At 50.5% G+C, this 20,747-nt stretch overlaps 1 protein-coding gene across 2 annotated transcripts in view; it reads right to left on the bottom strand.

The window, feature by feature from the left end:
* Positions 1-20,747, bottom strand: part of Urb1 (URB1 ribosome biogenesis factor) — a 68,563-nt gene that overhangs the window by 5,798 nt on the left and 42,018 nt on the right. For both annotated transcript variants that reach the window (XM_013071288.3, XM_021256154.2), the window contains exons 24-35: positions 20,267-20,468; positions 19,603-19,789; positions 16,433-16,491; positions 14,588-14,781; positions 13,511-13,621; positions 13,359-13,422; positions 10,580-10,751; positions 9,907-10,012; positions 3,151-3,311; positions 2,552-2,663; positions 1,020-1,126; positions 402-545 (exon numbers count right to left, since the gene is read on the bottom strand). In XM_013071288.3, coding sequence (XP_012926742.1) covers positions 402-545; positions 1,020-1,126; positions 2,552-2,663; positions 3,151-3,311; positions 9,907-10,012; positions 10,580-10,751; positions 13,359-13,422; positions 13,511-13,621; positions 14,588-14,781; positions 16,433-16,491; positions 19,603-19,789; positions 20,267-20,468 — 1,619 coding nt within the window. The remainder of the gene's footprint in view (positions 1-401; positions 546-1,019; positions 1,127-2,551; positions 2,664-3,150; positions 3,312-9,906; positions 10,013-10,579; positions 10,752-13,358; positions 13,423-13,510; positions 13,622-14,587; positions 14,782-16,432; positions 16,492-19,602; positions 19,790-20,266; positions 20,469-20,747) is intronic.

The raw sequence follows: 20,747 nt of genomic DNA, 5'->3' as shown, positions 1-20,747 counted from the left end.
AGCAGTGAGGGGAGCAGCAGCTTCTGTGCTCGAAGAGCCATCACCTGCATCACGTCCGCAGGGTGACCGCTTCCGGGCTTCCTGGCCACTCCAGGGCTCAGGATGATTGATGGGTCCCAGAATGAAGAGGCCTTCCTATCTGCCAAGGACACAGCTGGGAGGCCCACCAGGAAAAGGATTTCACCATCGGACAAGTGGTACTCGGTGTTCAACACCTCGTCCACGAGTGAGTCAGTGGCACCATGCAAGCAACCGGATGGGCGCTAACGGAGGCTCATTTACCCAGTGCGGAGCCAGGTTTAGGGCAGCCACAGCCCTCCTGGCAGAGAAATCACATGGGCTTGGTCAAACCAGGAGGAAGAGCAGCGATCCTTCAGTCTCAAACTTGCAGAACCACTCACCTGCGACACTTCATCACACAGCGGGCTGCTGAAGAAGGACAGGATGATGTGGAAGATGCCCCGCCTGGCACACAGCTCGTAACACTGCTTGTCGCGAATCCCCTGCCGCAGAATTCCAAGCACCCATTCCTGCTCAGTTTTGTGCTGCAACCCAGGCCAAGCAGAAAGTACTGTTAAGTAGGGCGAAGGCCCTCTATCTGACAGGTCTTCAAATACCACGAGTTTCCAGTGGTGGCCAAGACGGTATGTAACATAGCAGCCCCAGCTCTCATCTCTCAAAATCCTCGATCTCATCTTGGATTCTCTCCTCAGGTCGGGAATACAGGCCAAGCAGGGCTGGAACACTGAGCTGTGCTAAGCCAGTGTTCCACATGGGATAGTTAATCTGCAGCCCGGGGACTGACTGAGGGAATGGATGCAGAGCATTATGGGTCTGAGAAGCGACATAAAGAACACACAGAATGGGGGCACTGTTGATGCAGAGCCTGTGAACTGCTCTTCCCTGACCTTCTTGCTCTACTGTGCTTGTGCAATCGTGTCAGCTGTGTGACACACTGTATGCCTCATCAGAGAGGCAACCATGGCCGAATAACCCAGGGTGGGACCTTGGCAGCATACCTCAAAGTCAGAGCTGTAGAAGAACTGGTAGAAGCCCGGCACCTTGTCCATGTTCAGGTACTCGTGTGACAGCAGGAACTTGCTGATCTTCCAGTACATGTGCTCCTCTGAGGACATAGGCAGACAGTCACCAACTAGGTGTCAACAGGATCCCTGGGCCAGGGTACAGTTCTTGGGAGTTAGGATACAATCAGACCTGCACACAGTCCACTGCTCGATGTGGCTGCAGGGAGAACAGCGCAGGGGGCCCCACACCCAGCAGCCCCACCTGCTTCCAGCCTCCCACAGAAAGGCTCTGTCCCAGCGAGGGGCTGCAACATCTGGGGCCCTGGCTCTTGAAGGCAGAGTTGGACGGATGCCTCCTCCTGTGGCAGCTCCAAGGCCAGCCCAGGATCCCCGCTGCCCACAATGCCCCACCCGACACATGGGCAGATGAGGTACACACAGGGCAGAGCTACTCCCACATGCCACACACTGGACGGGAGGATGGGACCACGAACACTACGGTCTCTCCCGGATTTTCTCATAACAGGCCCTTTTGTTTAGTGACTGCAAATGATTATTTTCCTTCTGCCCTGAATTTGCAAGGCATGAAAAACCATGTAATAAGAATTAAATGGGAGCCAATGAAAATTAGATCTGAATTCTAAGAGCGGCAAACAAATCATGGAACTTTGGACATGAGATTAAACCTACTTGGTGTGTGGGAGTGGGGGGATTGGCTGGGGGGCTGTTTCCTCACCAGGGATGTGACCCGGACAGACTAAAGGGTCCCGAGGTCCCCGATGCTACCAACATTCTATCACTTTCTCTGAGTAACCCAAGACCAAGGCCTGGGTAAGTGAACGCCTCTTCCTCACACTGCCTTGGCAGAGCTGCCCCTGCTCCCTGAGGGTGACAGACTGAAGCCCTGTTCTGACACCCAGGGCTCTCCACTAATACCGCCTTCTGAACACGGATCAGGGACCAGAAGAGCGGTGACGACGGCAGAGCTGATGGGTGTCCACAGGGCCAGGCACCGTCTGAGGGCTTTGATGTGCATGGCCCACACCAGGCTCACAGCAATCCTAGTGGTGGGAGCGGAGGGTACTACTCCTCTCCCTCATTTCAGAATGAGGGAATGGTGGCCTGGAGAAGCCAGAAGAAGTCTCACTGGAGCCTATCCCTCAGCCCACAGACGTGATCAGCTTGGGTCTTTATTTCAGTTTTACTTGCTTGTACAAGTTTCATACAACTACTAGCAAATACAGATGTGTGTTCCTTCCCCACCACACACACCATTCTGCACCTCGCTTTCTCATTCTGCTTCTGCTGGATTTCACCCCACAGGGTCCACAGAGCTCCCCGCAGCTGTCACTCATCTCCTGACCACTGCTGACCGGTGCTGTGGTGGTTCCCAGCCCGTTACATGCAGTGAATGACCGTGAGTGTGTCAGTTCCCAGGGATGTGTGCTGTTACACCTGCGCCATTAAACCCTAGACACGGGCCCATTTTCTAATTTCTCCTCACCCAGATTACACATCGGGGGTACCTGGTTTCAGAATCTGCAGGGCCACCTTGGCAATGAAGAGAGCCAGGGTGAAAGGGAGCCTCAGGTTTGGGGTCCGAATGCCGTTCCGGACTACATCCAGCAGGTAAAGCAGCTGAAAGGAGGGGAGGGGAAAAGGGTATTTTCAGAACGGTGACTGCCTTGCCTGCTCCTCCCATCCTGGGGACACAAGAGACAAGCTCAGGGTAGAGGACACCATGCTTATTGCCAACCCAGGGATGCTTTCTGGGTCTTACTTTGAGGAGGCAGACTTGTGCCTGGTGGCAGACAGAAGCCTGGCACTAGGCCCTGAATCCAACCCACTCTTATTCCTCTGCCACCTCCAGGCACAGCCACCTTCACCACTGCATTCAGATCAAATAATCAACAGCAACCAAACCCCTTTGTCTGCCCGCAAGAGTTTGTAAGGGGAAAACCAGCTCACCCTCCCCAGGGGGTGAGGGTAAAGGCAACCTTCTGTGTCCCTTGCCAGGGGGAGCAACCTCCATCTCCCAGCAACAGGCCAGCTCCAAGTTCCTCCACCACCCTCCCTCCAGGCTGGGCCGCCTGGGGGAGGGGGCGGCTGTCCTCTTCCCACTCACCTGGGACTGCTCCCGGAAACGAGCCCCCTCCAGGTGTGAGTAGAAGGCTGCCAGGATAGAATAGGCTGCCGCTCGCATCTGGGGGTCGTAGCTGCTGAGGGCCGCAACAGTTAGGCCCAGAGCGTTTGAATCCAAGAATTTTCGACAATCCACCACAAATTCTACCGGAAGGAAACACACTGTTAAACACACACAGTGAGATTTCACGGCTCTTGGGCAACTTGGAGAATTCAGTTTCCTTCTGCCTCTTACCAATAGCAGCTACTTGTGCTGGATACCAGGAAGCAAGTCTCTCCGGGTGACCCTAACTGTTGCTGAGGCAGGACAGAGACTCTCTCCCCTTCTCTGCCAAGGCTGGGAAATCCTAACTGGGGTTATCTCATTATTTCTCACCATACGCAACAAGCCAGACAAGACACAGGCGACACAGAGGCCCACTGCAAATCTCAGCAGCCAGAGGTCTGGGACACAGCTGGCAGTCAGCAGAGAGACGGGCACCCAGCTCGACCCTGCCCAGACCACTGCCTCAGGGGTCCTGCCCACAAGCACCGAAGGAGGACACACGGGGCAGAGTGCAAGCTGAGAAACGCGCCAGTGCACTCCCGGCGGGCGGACCCGATCCATCGATTTCACAAAAAGATTACCTACACCTACTCTGCAACCCTCGTTCACACTTCAAACCACAAAAATCTCTCCAAGGAGTGGCTCACCAAGCTTGAGCAAAAGCTACAGGGAAAAGAGTCCACTGGCCGACATCCACTTGCCGCCTCAAGATGCTAACTTCGCCAGGAGAGAGCAAGGCTGAGAGAGAAGGGCAGATACTGTTGTGACACTAGCGAGAAGGGAGGGGGCCAGACTTAGCACAAAGTTATCTTTTTGAGACAGGTTCTTCCTTGTGGTTCAGGCTGACCTTGAACTGACTGTGTAGCCAAGGCCGGCCTCAAACTGGTGGCAATCCTGTTTCCGCCTCCCAAATGCTGGGATTACAAGCTGTGTCACCATGCCCAGCACCACAATTTAAAGGGCTTGTTTTCACTCATAAGATTTGGAACACTTCAACACCTCTTTCATAAGAACCTGGGCCCACTGAACTATGAGGATTCTTCATGGAAGTATTTCAGATAGGAGGAAAATGATACCTGAGAGAAATCTTGATCTGTTGAGGTATGATCAAAATAAATACGATGAATGTTTAAATTTTTAAAAATTTAATACAGTATAAGGCATGTTGCCATTAAGTCCTCTTTCACAAGTATCTTTATGAAGTATGATCAAAAATCCAGTGAATGCTGCTGCTGAGAGCCAACCAATGGAAGAGGAGGCGTGTGGAAACATTACAGTGTGTCCTCATCCACCTCATTCACCAACTCTGGCTGAGGGATGCAACTTCCGGCTCTTCCCCAGAGTTAAAACGAAATCAATTCAGCACATCACGGCAGCCATGACAGTGCAATTAAAGACCCTCACAAGAGGACTCCAGAACTGCTTCAGGCAGTGGCAAGAACCGTGGGATGAGTGTGTTTGAATCAAGGGCAAATATTTTGAGAGATTAATGGCAATACATCATTTACTATAATAAAATGAAACGACCCACTCACTATATTTTTTGATCATACCACATACACAAAGGAATGGAGAGAACAAGAAATCCCAACTATATGGTAAATCTGAAATATTTAAATTTCTTTAAAAAATAATGACAATTGGAAGTAAATATAACATATTATGAGATTTACAGGTTGCCCTTTGAAGTAAAATGTATGATAAGAACACCACAAAAGCCAGGAAGAAAGAGACGGATCTATACTTTGATAAAGTTGTAACACTATGCATAAAGCAGAATCATCTCACTAGAAAGGGAACTGCGATACACTAAAGATGTATGCTATAAATCCTCAAGCAGCCCCCAAACAAGCACACACACACACACACACACACACACACATTGTACCTAAAAGGTAAAAAGAACACAGAAGATAAAATGGAATCAGATCAATAATCACATTAAATGCAAATGGTATATATGACTTCAATTAAATGGCAGAGACGCTAAAGAAAAAAGAGGCACAGATTATATTAGATAAAAAGTAAATTTCAAATATATGCTGCCTATCAGAAGTCCACTTTTAATATCAAGACAGACTTAAAGTGGAAGAACTGAAAAAATACAATCATCTTATGGACTCAATTTTCTAATTTCTTATAAACAATTTTGTTTTTGGAGACTAGGTCTCACTTTGCGTTCAGGCTGGCCCTGAACTCACTTTGTAGCCCAGGCTGGCCTTGAACTCATGGCAATCCTCCTGCCTCTCTGCTTCTCGAGTGCTAGGATTACAGGCATGTGTTGCCACACTCGCTGGGCAAGCAATTTTTTTTTGAAAGAGGAAAAGAGCCCAAAAGCTTACAAACATCAAACTGTTGGTATGATTATATTGTTTTGGAAAAGATGTGTTTAAAAGACAATATGCACATGAATAGAATATATCTGAGAGACAAAATGGTCTAAACACTTAGTATTACACTCATTAAAAAGAGCTATACTCAAATGGGTGGGGTATTTTTAGTAAACACTGACATTCTAAGACAAATGAGTCTACTGCGGTGCATGAGGAAAATTCCAATTTCATGTTTCATCTCTGCTTCTCTACAGAAGTCCTGGCTCTGTAACATTTATGGAAAAGAGCTGCCCTTGGAATGCTGAAAATACAATGGGCTATTTAAAATCATTATAAATACCATTCTCTCTGTTCTGAGAACCTTACGAACAGCAAGTTGGCTTCAGATAACAGACCTTCAGGTCAAAATGGCTCGGCCAGAGCAACTACCAAGGATTAAAATCAATGCACCCTGGTCTCAGCGGGTTTCCCGGCAGTGCCCAGCTCTTGGGGACACCCAGAAGCCTCTTCTCAGCATCAGATGCGTCCTGCCAGCCAGGCGCATCACAGGGGGAAGAGTCCGTGGGGCAGTGCGATGAGGCTCAGAAAACAAGTGGCCCTTCCTGTGCCAGCCTCTTATGGGCATGTGAATTAGGAGCTAGAGATCGCTGCCCTGTTCTACTGTGGCAAAGCATTTGTCTCTGGCATTGCTAACAGCCTTGGCTGCTCCCATTTCTTGCCGGAGGACTCAAGGAGGGGAAGCAGTAAGGGTAAGAAAACAGGATGCCACTTTCAGCAAAGGGTTGAAAATGGAGTGGCGAACCATGGTTTCCCTGAGGACAGCACACACTCAAGACTCATGAGCTGCCCATTCGGGACTGCGAGGAGGTCAGCGACACCCGGGCCAGGTGAGAGGCAGAAACTCCCCGGGAGCCTTCTGCTGCCCAGAGCTTGGCTGGACCCCACAAGGGCAGAAGGAAGCTGGCCCTGGAGAAGGCGTCACGTATGATGCCATTTAGGTGGATCTCAAATGCACAACACCGCCCACCCCCAGGGGCTGAGGCCTATCGACCATGCCTGTTCCCCCGGGAAGATGGGCCCAAAGCTCAACCCAAGGGAGCAATCTGAGTACTCTTCGGTATGTCACGTTCAACTCACTTTCGCGCACTAGCAAGTGTATTCTGATGAACCGACGTGCTGCTTTTCAGCACAGTGTGATTTGTTTAAAATATCAGACTTCTGCCTTTTGCTCAGGACAAAAAGCCACGAGCAACATCTAAGAAGCCTACCTGTGTGCACGTGCGTGTGTGTGTGTGTGTGTGTGTGTGTGTGTGTGTGGTGTAGTGGTGTTTGGTCCATCTACTGTATTTTCCTCTCCATTTCCATGGTTTTTGAAATGTTCTACTTCAATGTGAACTTTTGGTTCATCAGTGTTTTGAACTATCAAAAAACCCTTTTAAAGATGAGGGTGAGTGTGCTTTGCATTTACCCAAAAAAACCCTGTATTATATCAATGACTTAAAATAGTCCGTTCTGGGATATTTAAAGGTAAGGGGAACAGTGACCAATATATTTCCCTAATTTAAAAGATCATTTGCCAGTCACTTCCCATCATAAAAAGCTTCCCAGGCCCAGCCCCTGACCAAGAAGAAAAAGTACAGTATTCAAGATTTTCTGAAAAACATCCTCCTGACTTTACTACTAAATATTTTCCATGCCACTGCCTCTGTCTTCTAAAGGCTCCATTGTGAGACAGAGGGAGAGAATAAATGATTTGCTGTAATTCACTTGGGTTACAATGGCCAGGAGCCTTGAGTTGTATTTTTAGACCGCGGAACATCTATTTTCATGTTTGATGAGGAATCGGGCTGGCAGCACCGCCAAGGCCCAGGGAACTCAGAAGAGCTCCTGGCCACAGACAGGGGACCCTGCCTCGGTTCACCTGCTGCTCAGGGTCCCCGCGGCTATTTCTTAGCACGGCTGACCTGGGTATGGAAGGGCCCTGCTCTCCTTCAGGTAAAACCCAGCTTTAGTCACCAGACACAGAACACGCAGGGAGCTCGTGGCAGCACAAAGGGTCACCGACAGGGAAGTCTCCCTGGAAAGCCAGCCCCCCCAACCCTTCTAAAAGTACAAAGGGCAGTGCCAAAGGTCACAGAGGCCAGGCCTGCCCCCGAGGCCCAGCCGTGTCCGAGACTGAGAGCTCAGAGGCCTGGGAAAGCAAGCAGACTGCAGAGACAACAAGGGGCTGGGGACACGCGTGCCTGCAGAGCAGGGATGCCACGGCCAGAGGCCCCGTGAGAAGGAGACTTTCACCACAAACCCTCGGCACCACCTAAACTGTTACAAATGCTGAAACTACTTCACTTAGATTGTCAGTTCTGACAAGTGGGATAAGCATTCTCTTCCTTATTTTTCCTATTAAGTACAAGGAAGGATTTTTTTTGGTGGGGCGAGGAGGTTGACACAGGGTCTCACTATACAGTTCAGTCTGGTCTTGAACTCATTATGTAGCCTGGGCTGGCCTCCAACTCTCAGTGATCCTCCTGCCTCAGCCTCCCGAGTGCTGGGATTATGCACCACCATGCCCGACACAACTGAGAGTCGTGAACATTATATACAAAATAAACCTAAAATGACTAAAAGAGAGAAAGCAGACCAGCTCAAGACATTAAGACCCAAAAAAGGGCAAGGAGGCGAGTTCCTGGGCTGTCCTTCTACCTCCTACATTCATTCCAGAGTTGGAGCTGAAGAAGCCAGCGACTCAGAAATGTCAACAGGCACAGCCTCCAGAACCTGCTCTCAAGCCAGGACTGGAAAGGGCCGGGCTAGCAAGACAGAAACCTTTCAGATGGCCAAACGTGTCACTGCAGACCCTCCCACCACCCAGCCAAGGCAGATGGTGAGGGGGGGAGACTTCCGCCCCTGCCAGGCTGGAGGAGACAAGCCACTGCTGAGATACTTTCACCCCCACTGTGCAGTGACAGCACCCCCTGCTCCCCACTGCGGTGTCAGAGATGGACCCATCGCCTGGGGTCAGTTACAGCCACCTCAACCCTGCACCTCACACAGAACTAGCGAGTACATATGGCTGACTTATAAGCTTAAAACTTTCAGTAAAAGCTTTTGCTCTGTGACAGAGGGTGAAAAGACAAGCTATAGACAGAATGTGACCTTCCTATCTTCCTGGGGATGAGTTATATATGCAGGCTACATAAAAACCCTCAAAGCTCAGCAGTAAAACACAAAACCTCATTAGGAAAAGCACAAACACATGACAAGCACACGTCGCACCAAAAAGGGACTCTGAGTCTCTAACGTGGATCAATCGATTCGGTCTTGCTAGCACGTGTACAATTTGTCCCCATTTATCTACTTTCGCTTCCCATGATTTCAGTTACCTGCCATCAACTGTTGTCTGAAAACTTTAAACACAAAGTTCCAGTAAGAGCAACTCGTGGTTTAAGGGTGTGCAGCTCTGAGAGATGATGAAGTAACCGTTGGTCTGTCGGGAAGGAAGGGGTCATCATCTGTGTCCCGGCTCCTGCCCTTCACTTAGTGAATGGCGTGTGCATCACACTGACTGCTGGGACCGCCACACCCATGTCCCATGCTTAAGAAGGTGGCCCCAAAGTGTGAGCAAGCTGATGCTGGCACATGTCAAAATGAAGCCGCCATGTGCTTCCTCCAAGCAAAAAGGTCCAAAGTTCTTGACTTCAGAGAAAAAATTGCAGGTTGAAAATCTACGGCAAGCTACTGTTCATCTCTCACTGTAACTTATCCAAGGTCTGGATGAAAGGAAAACATGCCTGTGTGCAAGGCTCAGCACTACCTGCAGTTCCAAGCATGTACTCGGGGTCTTGGAATGTGTCCCTCAGGTAAGAAGGGACTGAGGCCCACGTGCTCCTTTTCCCTTTCCGTCACTCTCCCACAAAGGGCCCCACCCCTGGCTACTAGACACAAAAGCGTTCTCAAAATGTACTCCAAGCAAGAGGCTGGCCTCGGCAGACTCAGACTCATCCCCAAGGACGGAGATGCTTGTTTCCATTAGTAGTATCTGACCACTACCCAGTGAACATCCACAACACGGTCGTCACTAGGAATCAGGAAGACGTCGAGGACAGACAGACAGACACTTGCAGATTTTGAGACTACAGATTTTTTAAAGAATTGCCATATATTCAAATCATGAAAACAAAAATTGCTGTACATTCAACAACATGACAACTGACTTTGCTGACAATCAAGGAGAGGCTGACAATCCTGAAGGACCAAGTTTCAAGATCCAGGCCCTAGTCGAGTGTCATGGTGACAATCCCAGCATCTCCTGCCCCAGAACCCCCAGCAGCAGACCCCACTCCGAGAGGGAGGCAGTGCTTACCCGGCCTGGTCAGTTCCCTGAAGAGATGAAGGAGAAAGCAGGGGTCGTACAGGCCACTGGGATCCACTCTCATGATCTTGTCTTTGAATAGTGCTTCCTGGGCATCCTGAAATATCCAAAACCAACACAAATGCACGATTCAACTTCACAAATGCAAAAGCATAACTGTGAACCCACTGCTGCTGGAGCTCAAATTATTTTGACTATTTAACAGCATCAAGCAAAAGTGGCTCTAAGCCAGGCGTGGTGGCACACACTTGTAATCTCAGCACTCAGCACCTGGGAGGCTGAGGCAGGAGGATCAAAAGGTTTGCCCAGCCAGGCCAACTTAGTGACTCAGTGGGACCCTGTCTCAAAATAATAAATAAGAAAGAGCTAGAGCTATAGCTCAGGGTGAGGAAGGCCTGGCCGGGGAGGGTGGCTCTATAAAAAGTGCTTATATGTGAAATATAATCTTTGGGATTTTCTTAGAATAAGCCTTAGTGGGGAAGAAAGGAGTAACGAATGAAATAAGAGGGTAAGTGACAAGGGCTGAAGCTGGGGGACAGTCCATGGGGCAGCTCTGTACCTCTGCCTGGGGTTGGCACTCTACTGAATAAAAAGGAAGTAAGCTATCAGAGCCAAGGGAGCAGGCAGTGTGGGAAGCAAGGGGGTGGAACCGCAGCGGCCGCACCTCAGGGGGCAGCAGCCTCCGGTTCTGGGGGAAGTGCAGGATGGTGTGCAGCATCCGGTCCCGGTCCAGCAGGCAGAGGATGTCGGCGACACTCGGCTGCTGCCACAGAGACTTGCCCAGGCCCCGGCACGTCTTGTGATGCTCCACGGCCGCCGGGCCCCACAGCAGCACCCTAGAGCCAGAGGAACAGACAGACTGGTCACGGAGCTCGGAACCGGTAATGACGGCCAGGACAGGGAGCGCTGGTTCTGGTGTGCGCCTGCGTGCCGTGCCTGGCGCGGTCCTAAGTCCTTTATTTCACATCACCTGCACAGCTCCATCTGGAAGCGCTCTTCCCGCTCCCTGTGCGAGGCGGGGAAGAAGTATAGGGATGATCAAGCCAGTCGCTCAGTGGGTCGCCAGCCCAGCAGGCAAGGGAGAGGACTGAGATTCAATCCTGGGGAGTCTGGCTTGAGGCCGTGCTAGACCGGGTGCAGAGTCACGCCCTCTCGCTGCCCTCAGGGCGCCACCAAGGAGCCAGGCCACCGCCCCGCCTCGAGAGCCACCACACGGTGGCCCAGCCTCAGACCCAGCCTCTTCCTCACCCCTGCCAGGAGGCGCCCGCAGCGCAGCTCTGAGGGCCATTTCCTGCTCAGACGCACTGCCTGCTTTCTGACAGCGCCACTTCAGCCTGACACGGGGGAGCAACTCCGCCCAGCCCCTGGCCTGCCCACTGGGTCGCCCCGCATACGCCCTGTGACCTGGCGAAGGCCAGAGAAGGCCGCGGTGTGGAGTGGGCTGTCCCCGCTCAAACTCCCGTGGACGCCCGCTTGCTCACTGTGAGAGGAGGCGGGGCCCTGGGAGGCAATCAGGCCCAGCCCCACCCACGCCGGGTCTCAAGGGCTGCAGACTGCCGCAGAGAGGCTGTCCTCCCCCACCCCGCGCCTCCTGCCACTGTTCCTGACGTAGCCAGGGCCTCACCCAACACTGGGGCCCTGCTGGCTGCTCTCAGCCGCCAGCACTCTGACATCTGTCACCCTTTTTCTCTTACATCCCCCGGCATGAGGTATTTTGTTACAGCGATGCACAATGGACTCAGACACTGCCCCCTTCCCACCACTGAGCACGCCGTCCCTCCTGGCCATGCTCACCTCAGTGGAATCCCTCCTGCCTTTCCAATGCCAGCCCCGCCACACAGCATCCTGACTGCACCGGGCACAGCCCTGGCTGCAACAGCTGGGTCACAACACAGGGCATGAGCCAGAGGTGGCTTCTTTGCTGTGAGGTGGGGAATGAACCCAGGGTTGTTCTACCACTGAGCTGTATACCCCTACCCCAGCACTTGGCCTCCCATGGAGCTAGGATTACAGGTGTGTACAACTAGACGGCCAGCTCAGACACCATTTTCAAATTAGTCCAATTTCTGAAAGCCTGGCACCTTTGGTAAGGTCATGGTAACTTGTCTGATTCCTCTTGGTTTTCCTGAGAGTGCCAATCGAGCCCAGCACCTCCTAAACAGCAGGTACTCAATGAAGCACTTATTAAATACTTCAGAGAGGATTTTTCTAAAGACTCACTTCTGTGAAATTAAACAATAGCTGTCCAAGTGAGAAAGTAAAGAATCTTTCTTTAGGAAAGCGCTCGCTGCTGCCCTGGACACCTGCCAGCCAGGGTCAACACTGGACTAACGAGAACGTCGACCCCGAGTGCCCACAGGGCTGGGGGGCGCCTCCGGCATTCAGGCCGCCCCACATCTGGTCTGAGGGTGCTGTGTGGTAGTCATCTCGAGAGAGGGAAGCACACGACAAGGAAGGACAATACCTACCCAGGACCGGGCCGTTCTTTCTTCAGTACCGGGTACTGAACCCAGGGCCTTTGCATCAAGCTAAATCCCCACTCCCTTTTTTTTGTGACAGGGCCTCACTAAGTCACTAAATTGCCCAGGCTGGACTCAAACTAGTGATCCTTCTGCCACAGCCACTGAGCACCAAGGTCACAGGCCTACAGCATCGTACCTGTCCTGCAGTCTCAAGTAATAGAGAATGTTTCTATTTCCTTTTTTTTTCTTTCTTCTGGGCTAATTCAGCTTTCATCTTTAAACAAGGTGCTCTACAAGGAAAATGCTTTCTTTTCCCTGCAGAGTTTTCCTGGACTCTTTCTTGTCCTAGTTAGCTCACTTCCTGTCTGAACACAAGGCCTTTACGTTTATCTTGGGCAGACAGGAGGGCACTGGTTCCAAATGATGAGGAGAAAAGAAGAATCCAGGGCAATGAAGAGAATCCAAGAGTCTTCCTATCCAGGGCAGGCTTGGTCACTCCCTCCTCGGCCCCAGGGAGCAGCACTATGCAGAACAAGGGCAAGGCAGGAAGCCTGCTGGAGGCCAGGACACACAGAGGGAGAATGACAGCACGAGAGGCAGAGACAGGGACACACACAAGTGTGCAGACGGGATTTCACGTTCAGCCTTCCTCTCTTCTCCCCCAAGCCCTTCATCAAGTCAGCCACTCAAGAGCTCCTGGCGAGGGGCGACCTGGGGGCAGGTCCTCCAGACAGGTGCCCATCAGTCCACAGGGGCGGCCTGTGCAGCAGATATCGCCTTACAGTGTGAGGCCACGTCTTGCCCAAGCAGCTTTGCTGGGGCTATGCAGGAGCTGGGGGGCTCTGTGCCTGTAACCCTTTCCCTGAGAATCAAAAATAGACAAGAAAAACCCGGGACCTGGAGCCCACTGTGCCGAGGGGGCTACACCATGAGGGCCCTTTCTGTCCACAGTCCGCGCCCACCTGCAATCCCAACCCTCACCGGAAGTCGATGAGGCTGAGCTTGTTCTGTTCATACGCCCGGAGAAGGAATAAGATCTTCTGGTCTAGAAGTCAAATGGCGGTCGCGTTAGGAGGCCGAGCCCCTGACGCACAAGGGAGGCCCTCCCCTGGTCCCCAGCCCTCACGTCTCACCCAGGGTGCTGAGGGTGGCACCATAGGCCCCGAGCAGCACTGCGAGGTGGCTGCTCTCACACACAGAGGGGCACATCCTCACCACGGTCGCCATCAGATCCACCAGGGCTTCTGGAGGAAGCAACACTGAGTGAGCAGCACTGCCGGGGATCACACACTGGGGCAAAAGTAAGGGAGGGGTGCCTGGAATGGGGACAACCCAGAAATAGCCCCCCTCACAGCCGTTATCCTGGGGCCACCATCTAGGCCTTTCCCTGTCCTTAGATATTTTAAAAATAAACACCTGTACACAATCAGGGTCTCTAGGTCCTTGACAAGCCTGAGGATTGGTCTGCTCACGCCCTCTCTCAGATTTTAAGCCACCTAAGATTTTTAAACTTACGTATTTCCCCCACGATTATGCTATCAAAACCCTTAATACTCCTACTCCTTCGTGAATAGTGGGCAGAGCCCTCTGTTCTCTCCTACCCATAGCAGGAATTTGGCAATAGCTGTCTTCCACCCCGCAGCTGGACAGAGCCTGGCCCCCTGTGATTTCCGTTGGTCTGGGGCTGCTGAGCGTCTCAACATGTAGACCGCGCCCTCAAGGGGGCGTCGACCTGCAGACTGGCTTCTCTGACATCCCCCTCAGCCCACACCACTCTTGGGACCCGGGGAAGTAGGGCGGATGCTCCCTGAATCAGGGATGGAAACAACCTGGCCTTTGGAAGTGTTCTAGAGCAGTGGACGGCTAACGAGCATGTTCCAATCTTTTCCCCTCGACCAATTCCAGTCATCCCACTGTGCAAATCTGTGCCGCTCATCAATTCCTCTCTGGTCAGACCTCCACGTTGGTTTTCCCCATACCTCCTAACCTCACCTAGCACCCAGACTATAGCACTGCAACCTGACAGGCGGCATGAGCTCTGTGAGCAGGACAAGGCCTCAAAACAGCTCTGCAGGGCTGCGTGACCTGAGGCACAGCCATGTTTCTTTACCCTGGATCTGACAGAAAAGAGACAGTTTTGCCAATGCTTGCTTAGCTCTGAAACCAGGAAATAAAAGCTGAACTGAACTGGGAGGGCAGGGCGGGGGCACCTTTTACATCACTGTCCGGCTTCTCCTCTCCCTCTGCCGTCAGCAGGCTTGGCAGGAACAGGGAATGCTGGGTAAGCATCATGTGGATGGTGGGGAGCTGCACGAGCCTGGCGTGCGCGGAGCTCTCCGGGCTGTACAGGAGCTGCAGGGCGGCGTGAAGGGTCTTTATAAAAGTGTTGTCCTGATACCGAAACCTGAGAGGAGGCATGAGACAAAGGGAAAGAGCTTCACAAAAAGTTTATTTATGGGACACAAAAAGGCAAATTTTTATTCTCAGATTTTTCTTAAGGAAATTTCCAAACAGCACAAAATTGAGACCTGTAGTGGACATCCATCCATACACCTATCTATCATCTGGATTCCCCCACCGACCCGGCCTCATGGCTGCTCTATGACACTCCTGTCTGTCCACCATCACAGGGACACTTCTGAAAAAAAGGTGGATAGAGCGCATTTCCATAGCACGATGGGGACATGGGTGAGAACTTAGTCCTCAGGAGCTTTTGTCATTGTACCAACACCAGTGTCCTCACGGACCTAAGGCAGCTACAGCATCGCTAGGCTAAATAACCATGTGTGGGACCACTGTCACCTGTCTATCACTGACTGAAGCGTCTTATTGGCACATGACTATATTTCCTTTATGACCCAAACGCCAAATGAACCTCTGGTTTAGTGGAAACACCAGAGGGAGTGGAACAGCTGAACCTGAGCTGCGACCCTGCCAGGCAGGCCTCTCTCCCTCCAGCCACTCAGAATTCCCATCAAAGGGCTCGGAAGCCACGCCTTACAGCTACTGAAGGCCCGCTAACAGAAAGGAAGCACTATGCTCTAAAATCAAGCTCTTTAGTTCTATGTGAGTAATTTTAAGAATCAATTACTATAAAGTGAGCATTCTGGAAACATCGATTAACCAAAGGCAGAAAACATGCTCCCATTCTATGATGCTTATTTATTGTTCTTCCTCACTTATTTCTCTCCTCTGCTTGGGACATTGTTCTCTGACTGAACTTTATGAATGATCAAGCAGAGGAAACTACTATGTGGCTGCCCAAAAGGAATGAGTCTGATCCCGTCTGGGACCAGGGAGGGTGCAAAGGCACATGAGCTCTTACACATTCCAGTGTCCCTAAAGGTGTGCCTCCTCTAGAAGCAGTGACCCCATCTCACACCGACACTGCCATCTGGGCACCCAGACACACGGGACGGTCACCCCAAGACTATAAACAAGAGACTCAGGGCAACAGTCCACACGTCTTTCAGTAGAGGACTGGCCAGGTACACCAGAGTGGAGTCCAAAGACAGAATGTTACACAGAGGAAAAATGAATTAAATCTGCATGAACCAATGTGGGCAAGTGAGAAACCTGAGGGAAATCCAGGACACATAAGGAATGCCACACCTGTGTACAATTTTAAACACACTAAATAACACGGGTGAAGCACATACAAAGTATGAAATACAAATGTACATGCACAAGACAAAGCACACACTCCACAGCTGCCGATCTTCAGTGGGGCAGGTGGGAGGTGAGAATGAATTTGGACAATTGTGGAAAATGGTCAGCACGTACCAAATTTGGATGCTGCTTTTCTTCTCGGCACATTTCTGTAGTTTTAAAATATTCCATTTTAAAAATGCTGCTCCTCTCTTCACCATTAGAAGCACCCAGGGGTCACTAGGGACATCATTTATCACGCCCAACAATCCTCATCCTCCACCTCCAAAGTGAGGATACACCTAGCTCTACCATGTGCACTATAATAACAAGCTACAAAAGCGCTCTGCAGGATCACCAGCATTCATGCCTTTGCAGATGGCACCAAGAGAATAAAATCTACTTACTTGAGTCCAGTCTTCATGAACTTCTGCCAATCACCAGGATCAATGTCATTAAGTGCACGCTATGAATAAAGCAAGAAGTACCCATGAGACATCTCCAGGCCCTCTACAGGCGCCAGCTGTACAGTCTTCGGGAAGGCACCCTCATGATTCTTCCTCAATAAAACATATGGCCCACGGGCTGAGAAATGCAGCTTTACCCCAGCCCTGGGGCTCTGGGCTGTGACTCTGCCCAGCAGCTCCTCTGTTCCATTCCTGATGGGGACGAGACAGCCCAACCTTATGGGGGCAGACTTATCTTAAACCAAAACCAAAACACAGACTATGGAATTGAAGTTAGAGCCAGTGAGAAAATTAAGAAACATAGCCAGCAGGGCATGATGGTGCATGACCGTAATCCCAGCAGTTTGAGAGGCTGACGCAGGAGGATCAAAAGTTCCAGTCCTGCCTGGACAACTTAGTGAGCCCCTGTCTTAAAATAAAATATATAAAAAAGGGCTGGGGACATAGCTCAGCGGTAGAGAGTCAGTGCTTTTGACTACCAGTACAACAAAAGAATGAAAATAAAACAAGGAGGGAAGTTACCCAAATAACCCACAACAGCATGCAGTGTTCTGGTGTGTGAGTTTTTTTTAACTTTAAAAAGATCAGTTATTTCTCCTAGTAGCTCTGACATTTTATTAGCATAGCTGTGCTCACCAAATGGGCAAGAGTAAGTTTCCTGAGAAGGCCTGCTGTCTTCCGACAGCTCTAATGGATTTGCAATTAGTCTATTAAACAGCCAATGGAAACCACTCATGAGCTACCCGTGCTCGGCTCCCGGATCCCAGGCGCAGTCCCAGGCACTGGGGGCAGCCCTGGTGCTGAGGCCAGCTAAGGGCAGCGCATGCCTTTGGCTGCTGCCTCACCCGGCAGGCAGGCAGGCCGTGCAGCGGAGGCCTCAGTACCCGGCACTGCAAGGCAACCACAGTGCCACTGGCTCCCACTCACACCTTCTTAAGTGCTCAACAAGGCTCCTTTCAGGAATTCCCCTGGAGATAACTGGTCAAGTGAATGGAGAGAGGCCACACAATCACTGATCACAGCAATCTCTGTAAAAACAAAAACCCAGAAAGCCACCCACCGGTCCAGGGACACATTTATCTGCTCAGGAGGAGACCACCGCACAACTGCCAAGGTCAAAGCAGTCCATTCACTGGCATGGAGGTAAAAACCTCAAAATATAGTATAATGTTACAAACAAAGCAGAACGAACATCCGAAAAACCAGGGTACACACAGCTTGCATAATATGATCCCATTAATTCATAAATTACACTGAGTTTTCTCCCTCTCTCACACACCCACATACACACATGTGCAGCAATATATAGCAAGACCTCTGGAAGCACATTCACCTATCTTACCAGGGGACCACTTCTCGGTGATGGGAAATTTTCATTTTCCTTATATTTTCTGCATTACTTGTATTTCTAATGCATATGTTTGTTAGCTTTATAATCACAAAACCCCAATATTTCCAAATTTTCATGGGGTTGGAAGGGTAGGTTGAATTCAAACAGTGGAGAACCACTCAGCAACAAAAAGTGGTAAACTACTTTGTCCTAAAACAGATGAGCCTGGAGAGCGAGGCTTAACTGGAAGAAGCCAAACACGCACAAAAGAGTATGATGATACTGCCTGAGACAGTGGAGGGTCTAAAACAGGAACAATAACCTAATGGTGATAGAAATAAAAAGAGCAGTTGCTTTGGAGCTAAGGAGATTCTAGGAAGAAGCACGAGGAACTTTCTGCGATGAAAATCTTAGACAGGAGGGTGAGGTATACAGAACATGAACTATACACTGACAGTTAAATACTGTATTTCACAATATGCAAACTACACCTCAATTCAACAAGAAGGGGGAGTCCAATCCTTAACACAACATCAACTGTCAACTGATGAAGCCACATGGCCAGGTGGAGGTGCTACCCACGAAACCAGGCAGGAGCATTCCCACCTCCTCAGCCCAGCTCCCTAGGTTTCAGGCACGGTCTTCTCCTCTCTTAGTTCTGCCATGTTTGGGTTCTTACGCACGTTATATCCACAGACCTGTTACACTGCACATTAAGTCTAAAAGTACAGGTTATAAAACTTAAAATAACTAAGCAAGCACACACCTTGACGTCTGATCTGCAAGTGTATTTACCGTGCACTTGTACGTTACCTGGAGTTATTTTCCTGAAGATTACTTTAAGTCTTGGGTTCAGAGATTAAACACAAGATTCTAGGACTATGAATGAAATTTTACACCACAAGATAAAGAGATTACATACTTAGGCTAACTTTAGTTAATAATTTCTGTGCAAAAAAAAAAAAGAAGTACAACATTTTGAAGAGAGGATGCTTTAGTAGAAGGGAATAGTGGCCAAATATTTCTAAATTTTACAGAAACTATCAACCCACAGATCAAGCAAATCACTGAACCCCAAGCACAAACATCTAAAAAACTGCACTAAAAGTGCATCATAAACAAATAGCTTTAAATCATGTTTAAAAAATAATCCCAGAGCCAGGGATGTATCTCAGAGGTAGAGCACCTGTCTAGCATGTACAAGGCCCTGGGTTCAATCCCCAGCACCGCCAAACACACAGAGGAACAAGATAAGAATGACAGATTTCTTTGGAAACAAAGAAAGCCAGAAGAAGGTAAAGCAACATCTTTAAAATACTCCCATTCATTCCAGGAGGCCAGTATTACCTCATCAAAGACATCATGGATTATTAAAAAAATCACAAACTAATATCCTTTATGCATACAGAAGCAAAAATTCTTAACAAAATACTAGCAAATCAAATCCAAAAAAGATAATACATCATGATCAAGTAGGTTTGTCCCAAGAATAGAAGGCTGGCTTAACATTCAACAATCTTTCAACATAATTCACCTTATCAACAGACTAATCAACACACAAAACCTTATATAACATCTCAGTAAAGCATTTGGCTGAATGCGACATCCGTTCTTGAGAAGGGGGCCAATTCAGGGGCTGCCTGACCTGCCACTCTGCCCCTCTCATTTCCTACCGGGTCATCTTCACGTCAAATGCCTGGACATGCATCTGGAAGGCTTGGTTTGTCTAGCTGGCTGTCCCTTGAAAACATAACGAGGATCTACAGGAAAAGACACCTACCAACAACTCGCTTAGTCTGAGCAGCATCTGCTTCTCTTGATCCCGGGCACTGTCATCACCTGGCTGGCTGCCACTGAAGGATGCGATCAGCCACTGCACACAGGACTCCAGGAGGCTCCTCCTCCAGGTGCTCAGCTGTCCTGCTGAGCCCTCCAGGGCTGCTGAGACAGAGTCTGCCACGATCCAACTGCAGCAGGAGACCAAGTTGCAGTCAGGAGGAGGCTTTCGTCCAACATTTCAAAGCCCTGTACGGGACAGCTGCCCTGAGTCCGCTCCCCATTCTGTCCACTCCGGGAGCGACGGACTCCTCCTTCTATCTCTTACTTAAACATCGAACAGGCACCAGAACACTCAGAGCCTGCAGTGTCAGCACACCAGGGAAAAGGTGTGCGGATCAGGGCCTCTCAACCCAGGCCTCAGCCACGACAATAAAAAAACTCAGACACCGCCAGCCCTCCCTGCACAAACCACCCACACTGAGAATGACTGCTCTAGACTAGCCAGGGAACCAGACTAGTCAGGACGGTGGAAGCGTTTTCATCCTAACTGCCCACACAGACAGCACAACAGGCTGGGAGCCTCTTCTACTACTGTGCTTTATAAATACAAAGGAGGAACGTGGAGCTTCGAGGGCAGCGGCCATCCAATGACCTTGGCCTTTTACCTCTTATGAGTGCTCGGGGCCTGAAGCGAGCCAGGCAAGCGGTCCATGAGCACACAGAGGTCTTTGGCTCTGGCGAATGGGACCAGCTGGGCCAGGACTTCCTGATGCAGCGCTGACTCCGAGGGACCATCAGTGCTCAGGAGCCTGTCTTGCAGCTGTTTCCACAGGGCCTTCCTCAGGACAGGGATGACAGCAGAGGACACTGGGGCAGACACAAAGCAGAGGTCACTGTGCAATGGCGGGCTGAGCCAGGAGCCACCTGATGTAGGCCGCGTACCCGTGACCCTGGGAGGCCACTCTGACAGCCTGAAACTGGCCAGGGCAGGAGCATCAACACCAGTGAAACTGGCAGCCGCTACACATTAGCTTCCTCCAAGGCGCGGCTGTTAAACAAGCACAGGCACCGGGCCAGAGGGTCGGCCAATGCTCAGCCCCCACCACAGGCGGCTATGACCATGAACCACCCACCTTCCTGTGCTCT

The sequence above is a fragment of the Heterocephalus glaber genome, unplaced genomic scaffold (assembly GCF_053883595.1).
Source record: "Heterocephalus glaber isolate CG9 unplaced genomic scaffold, H.glaber_assembly_v1.0 deba00000122, whole genome shotgun sequence".
Classification (NCBI taxonomy): Eukaryota; Metazoa; Chordata; class Mammalia; order Rodentia; family Bathyergidae; genus Heterocephalus; species Heterocephalus glaber.
The sequence above is the reverse complement of the archived record's forward strand: the minus strand, read 5'-3'. Positions and strand labels throughout refer to the sequence as shown.